Genomic DNA, 6,616 nt, shown 5'->3' on the forward strand with positions numbered 1-6,616 from the left:
TGTTTATTCCCGGAGTCGGCAGGCAAGCCACAATGATTTTTTTTATCACAACAAGTTTTGTTTTTGCTTTTGTAAAGCCTACGTTAGGAAGGAAACAACTCACTCTTGTCTCGTTATCACAACTTACTTACTCTCTCTCTCTCACAAAAAGAGTGTATCCATGGATTCGTTGACGCGTCGATGATGATTACAAAATCTGCAGGCCCATTTACTTACTTGACGTTCCAAATCCAGGGCCCAATTACCCCCTTGGCGGCTAAGAGGAGCCAAGAAATTCCCCCGGGACTCTTACCATTTTTTTTTTTCTAGTTTGTTTTGTAGGGTTTGGATTCAAATACCAAAAATCACGAAGAAATAAAATCAATCAAGACTTAATTTGCGTGAATAACAGGAAAAGTTATTATTAAAAAAAAAAGATGTAAGATACTGTATTTGATTCAACTTAGATTGGTAATGGTAAGTATAAAGTATACTTGATTGGAACACTCACTCTCTGTCTTGGTCAAGATAGATCAGTTTAGTAAAATAGTAGAGGGAAAGCGTTAAACTCCGACTACATTAGACAAAACACATGTCCTTTATTCTTGGTCTTTTTGCTCTTGCAGCAGCTTCTTTCTCTCATTTAATGCTGTATAAGATGTATATATGACTGATTACATACATATAAGTTTTTTTTTTTTTTTATGTCTTTATAATTAACAGGGTAGTAAACTCAACTGTGAAAGCATGTACGTGTATTGTTTTTACCTGTTGCAGTTGGTGGAAGGGTCGATCTTGTAAGGAAGTTTGACACCGCACTTGGCTGGCAAAGTGGCAGCATTCTTGAGATTCTTTGACGAGTAAGACACTCCTCCCAACGCAGACTTGATGCAGCGACACACACCTTGCCTGTCTGATGCGCTCTTTGCTTGTCCGTTGAGCATCCTGATGCCAGTGCAACAGCTGCCCGGAATGGTTCCTCCCTGCGCCACGTACACAGCGCACGGGTAAAGGTTGGCCACTACCGCGTTGCAAGACACCGCTGCTTCAGAACCCCTTGAAAGGATGGAAACAAGAAGCAGACATAACGGTAGCACAACTCTCTTCATTTTTTTCTCTCTCTCTTCTTACTCTGTTGCTTAGTACTACTTAGTACGTAGTGAGAAAGAGGTTTATATAACGTCGGAAGAGAAAAGAGTATGGTTGGTGGTTGAGGGGAGGAGTCAATGCTGAATGCAACCTTCACCCACTAAATCTCCAATCCCAAGAGATGACTTTTGTTTCATCCTAAACAAGTTTTAACTGCATCACAAAATCTCTCTGAAGTTAATAACTTGCATCCATATCTGTATACACAATCCAATTCGTAAATGATAATAACTGGTTCTATTTCTAATATTCAAAGGATTAATCTCGCATATATTACAGTATTTAGTTATCATATATATAAAGCTGTTATTTACACAAAAAAACGCTTTTAAATTTTGAAATTCGAGATCGTTAATATAAAACGCTTTTAAATTTCTAATGATCAGTTTTTATTTATTTTTTTGCAAGTAGAATACTTAAAAAATAGTACTATAAGCTTTAACATTACGATATTTTTTATTAAAAAAAAAAAAAAAAAAAAAAAAAAAAAAAAAAAACAAGAAAAAAGAAATGCAGAATCAAGGAACAACTAATAAAATTTAACCCTGCCGAGAAAAAAAGAAATCTATAGCTTGAGAGACAAGTCTAAATCAGAATCGTTGGAAGTATCAGTGTCCGGTTGATCTTTTTCCTCGCCTTGCACGTGAACGTTGCCCTCTAGGTTTGCAATCAAGTTTTTGGACAAATCGTCAGTCTGTGGAACCGGGAGGTGAGAGAGCAGAGGGATATTAAGCCCTCTGTATCCAAGTCGACATCTGAAGACGTTGAAAGGAAAGGGCTGCTTAGTTTTAGCAATGTTAGGATTGTAACGAACCCGAAGATCGTATTGCGAGGAGCTGCTGCCGTTGTAGGAAATACCACTTGACGGCGGGTACTGGCTGTAGAAGGAGAGTCCAGGATAGTTTATTTCCATCTCCTTACGCCTTTTAGCCAACGATCGCTCTTGCTTGTGAGCGTTTTGATGTCCTCCCAAGGCTTGCGACGTAGAGAACTCTTTTTTGCAGAAGGTGCAAGCAAACACCCTCGCTTTAGCATCGTTCCTCGCCCCTTGTGCCTCATCATCTAAAACTCCTCCAAAGCCAGAGTTTCTTATATTCTCGTCGAACAGGAAGCGGAACTCTAGACGCGGAGTCTCCACCGCTGGCTCAGCCGCAATCTTCTCTTTCATTTTCCCCTTGCTCCTGGGGATGATCTCATGCGAAGATGACGAGATGCTGCTGGAGGAACATGATGTGGGCGTAGAGAGGTTGAGTTCCATTGGTCAAAGGAACAAAAGAGATTTGTGTGTTTGTTTGTTTGTTTGTGTAAGAAGAATAATATGATGATGAACAAGATCGATGGGGTGCTTGTATTTAATTGTTCAATAGGGCTAATCATTAATGTCAAAAAAATCTTCATACTTATGGTAGAGAATCCCAATTTTAGAAAGTAACATTCAAGGAAACGGCTTATTGACACTATTTTTTGCCTTATGCCTTTGATTCTTTATATATCTCCTTCAAGATTTCTGCCTCTTATCACTTTTCTTCTTTCCCATTAATTTGCATCTTTTCTTAATTTCCTTTTCTCTCTACTTTGTAGATTATCAATCATTCTCTTTATTTGGTAATATTTTCTTTAACTTCCGTCGGTTTCAATTTACACTTTCTTAATTTGAAGATATTAATACGATATATATGTGTCATATTTTTTGTTAGGAAACATAAGTCCACTCTTGGTTTTTTTTTCTTCTGAATCTTTAGTTTACCAAGATTAAGCAAGTTGCATTTACTCATCTTTTGTTTTAAAATTCAAATAGAAACTTTCGTTATTATCTTAAAATCTCTCAAAAAATCTTGTAAAATCTTTCTAGACAAATATTACACAATATTCTTTTGTTTATTCAACATTTCTGTGAAAAAAAAATCTATTATTTATCTCTCTCGTTTTCCTTACAACTAGACCCACCGAACACATAATTTCACCACGATGGTTTATGCAAGTTATGAATATATATCCTCACAACACAATGTTTCACCACGATGACTTTCATAAACCACCGAACACATAATTGAGATTTAGTGTTAAGGTTAGTTGATATGAACTAACCACCGAACACATAATTGAAAATTTTTTCTCTCTACCCAATGCGTAACAAAAAGGTTGATATAAAGATATGTTGAATCTGAGAGAAGAATCGAAGAGATGAGGACAGAGCAAACTATGAATATATATTCCAAAAAAACTCACGTTTTCATTTTCAACAAAAGAACAACAAAAAGTCATGGACTCTATGATTCACAATCTCTCTATTTGATGAAAGAATTTTCATCATTTTTGTTAGGAAGGAAATGATATAAAATCTCAAACAATAACATAATATTTAAATTTATTAACAATCCAAGATTCTGTTGTTTTAATTGAATAACATAAAACTTTTAATGACTTTATAAAACTCTTAATCCAATAACACTATATTTATCAAGATTTTAGACAACTTTTTACAAATCCACAACTAATAACACCAAATTTTAAAAGAGTTTTATAAAGTCTTGATTGAATAACAACATATTTTACAAAACTTATAAAGTCATTAAAATTCTCTTTAAATCTCAAACCAATACCCCCTCTTAGTATTCAAAGATCTGTTACATTTATTTATTTTCCACACTACTTAGCTGGATGTTTTGTTGAAATGGAAAATCTTTATGTTTTTGCTATAAAATACAATCAAGTCATTTCAACCCATTTATTATAATATACTGTCAGCTTTAAAATTTTCTACTTTGTCAAAAGATTTGTACCGATATAATTTTGTTTACGTATGCCAATGTCATTTTTCAAAACTATCAGCGCATAAAAAAGGTTTTAAACTAAGTCAAAAGAATATTAATCATCAACACAGTTTCAAAAAAGGTTAGAATATCTAAAAGTAAAAAAAAAAAAAAAACATATTGTAGTGTAAAACATAAAAATGGCCACTAATCTACAGAAAATCACTTGTACATTAATATGTTTACTATTATCTGCATTATAGAGTTGCAAGTACATTTTAAAATTAGTTAACAGTTTTTGAATACAAACTTGTCAAAATATATATTTGTGTAAATATAGTATATCTAATGATAAACAAACTCTATAGTATACATTAACGAATTATAAAGGGATACATATACATATCTATATATATATATATGTGTAAACTGTAAAGATACTACTGATTTGCGAATATAAATTTATGTCGATGTTAAAAATGAATATAAATATTTTTTAACATTTAATATAATGATATTTTTATTTAGAGAACATTAATGTTAGTAATATATAAGAATCACTTTCTATTCTTCGTTTTTTTCATAGTTTTAATATATATTTTTTTTTAAATTAGATATTCTCTATGGCCATTATGGAATGCACATAGGGGCTGCATGTTTCTCTGAGAAATTCGAAAAGTATAAAACGTATAAAGTAGATAATATACATAGTTGATCACATCATCCACAAGTGTTTTGAGTATCTATAAAGATAATCATAGGTTTTAACATTTGACTAGATTAGTTTGGCGTGTGAAGCTGATACACCAAAGTTAGTCACTTGACAAGAAGAAGAAGTGAGTGCTACGTAAGTCTAACCCTGTACTTCTCTGCTTAAGTCATGTATTCACCAAAGCAGTGGCAGGGGCAGGGGCGAAGACGAAGATCTCTTCATGGTACGTACCTAAGAGTTTCTGTTCGTCTTAGCAGCAAAAAGCTGGCGAATGAAGGCAAATTTTCCCTTTGCGCGGCTGGAGAACTCAGTGATAGCTCCGCTGTTGGTCCTGTTGGTGTGAGGGTCAGGCAGAGGCTGAGGGGGAGGAGTGAGGGTAAGGAGGAACTCATTGAGCAGTCTGATAATTTGGCTGAAGCTAGGCCTCATGTTTGGGTCCTCTGCCCAACAAGACTGCACTATGAACGCGAGACTGGGAGGCATACCTTCTGGCATTCCTGGCCTCTCCTGCTGCAATGTGTTGAAGAAATATGTAAAGAAGAAGAAGAAGAAGAAGAGGTTGGTTTCCAATATAGCTCAAAGAACACAGGGGTACAAACCTTGAATGCTGCAGCATAGGCGGCTTGAAGGTTGGACATGCCCTCGAACGGCATCCGATTAGTGAGAAGCTCCCATAGGACGATACCAAAGCTGTAGACATCAACTTTGTTGTTGTAATGCTTCTTCTCTCCTTGGCGAAGGGTCACAGTACTGTAGAGCTACGGATGACATGAAGACATACATACATACATGCATGGTGGTGACAATGTTAATGCAGGAGGGCAGAATGTAAAATGTGAACCATGATGTACAAGACTGACGGGAGTGGGCAGACCTCAGGAGCCATCCAACGGTAAGTCCCAGTCTCAGCGGTCATCATCTCTGTAACGGTTTCTTCCCTAGCAAGCCCAAAATCGGCAAGCTTGACGGATATGTGATTCTCCGTGAGCAACAAGTTGTCTGGGACAGGAGGACAACAACCATAACCAATCAAGAACGCAAGTTTTGTTTTGTTTTGTTTTTTTTTTTGTTGTTGTTGTTGTTGTTGTGAAAAACGAAGCTAGGAGAGAGTGACAGTCAGACAGTCAAACATACATACCAGGTTTGAGGTCTCGGTGAATGATACCATTGGCGTGTAAGCAGTCCAAGGCGCGGGAAATGTCAAGGGCAAAGGACAAAGCAAGAGGGAGATGGAGCAGCTGAGGACGGATGGTGGCAAGATATTTACGGAGGGACAACCCTGGGAGCAGCTCAGTCACTATCACCATGAGAGGGTCTTTGCAGGCTCCAATAAACTGCCAAAAAGGGTTTCCCAATTGTTTTTTTTTTTTTTTAGATTTTTTTTTGAAAAGAAAGAAACTAAAAAGAAACCAGGGAGGGAAAGAGAGAGACCTTGACAAGATTAGGGTGTTGAACTCGGGACATCATATTGACTTCGCGGATGAAACGGCTCTCGAGGGAAGATTTCTCATCAGGTTTGGTGCCGCGGTGGACAACTTTGATAGCAACAATCTCGCTACCATACCTGCTGGTGGTTGGGATAAATAATTTATTTAAATTAAATTAAATTGAAAGCAACTGAAGAAGAAGATGATCAAGAGAGAGACCTTCCTTGGTAGACTTTGCCGTGAGCGCCTTGGCCAATCTTGGAGCCGATGAACAATAATTTGGGATCGAGAAGCAGACTTTGGTCAATCGTCAGAGCCCCCGACGATGATCCATTATGATGATGATGACTACTAGTCTCATCATCGCCGCCACTCATATTTATTTATTTATGTACTGTATTCAATAATGAAAACCCCTTCTAATCCAAAACCATCCAAATCACAAGAACCTTATGTTGGTTAGTTCCAAAATCTAATTGAATCTCCTGTAATAAGACTAGACTACAAAAAGCTCCAAAAAGGAATAAAACCGCAGGATGAGCCTATGAAATAATAATCCAATCAGAAGAATGAATCGTAAAAGAGAAAGAGTACCA

At 36.4% G+C, this 6,616-nt stretch overlaps 3 protein-coding genes across 6 annotated transcripts; all 3 read right to left on the reverse strand.

Annotated features, from left to right (window-relative positions):
* Window positions 1-415: 415 nt before the first annotated feature.
* LOC104734117 (non-specific lipid-transfer protein 10) lies at window positions 416-1,104 on the reverse strand. Its single transcript, XM_010453625.2, has 2 exons — window positions 748-1,104; window positions 416-628 (listed from the first exon to the last, which is right to left on the reverse strand). Exons 1-2 carry the CDS (start codon window positions 1,086-1,088, stop codon window positions 619-621), a joined length of 351 nt encoding a protein of 116 aa, XP_010451927.1. The 5' UTR covers window positions 1,089-1,104; the 3' UTR covers window positions 416-618.
* A 589-nt stretch (window positions 1,105-1,693) lies between these two features.
* Window positions 1,694-2,684, reverse strand: LOC104734118 (uncharacterized). Its single transcript, XM_010453626.2, has one exon. The coding sequence runs from the start codon at window positions 2,384-2,386 to the stop codon at window positions 1,694-1,696; it is 693 nt and encodes a 230-aa protein (XP_010451928.1). The 5' UTR covers window positions 2,387-2,684.
* A 1,854-nt stretch (window positions 2,685-4,538) lies between these two features.
* On the reverse strand, window positions 4,539-6,616 carry LOC104734119 (serine/threonine/tyrosine-protein kinase HT1; the record flags this gene model as incomplete). Of its 4 annotated transcripts, none has more annotated exon segments than XM_087482095.1 (6): window positions 4,539-5,100; window positions 5,193-5,351; window positions 5,468-5,592; window positions 5,732-5,927; window positions 6,025-6,157; window positions 6,240-6,616. In XM_087482095.1, coding segments are annotated over 6 exon segments (1,047 nt in total). In that variant the 3' UTR covers window positions 4,539-4,824.

The sequence above is a fragment of the Camelina sativa genome, chromosome 13 (assembly GCF_030686135.1).
Source record: "Camelina sativa cultivar CO46 ecotype springtype chromosome 13, ASM3068613v1".
Lineage (NCBI taxonomy): Eukaryota > Viridiplantae > Streptophyta > Magnoliopsida > Brassicales > Brassicaceae > Camelina > Camelina sativa.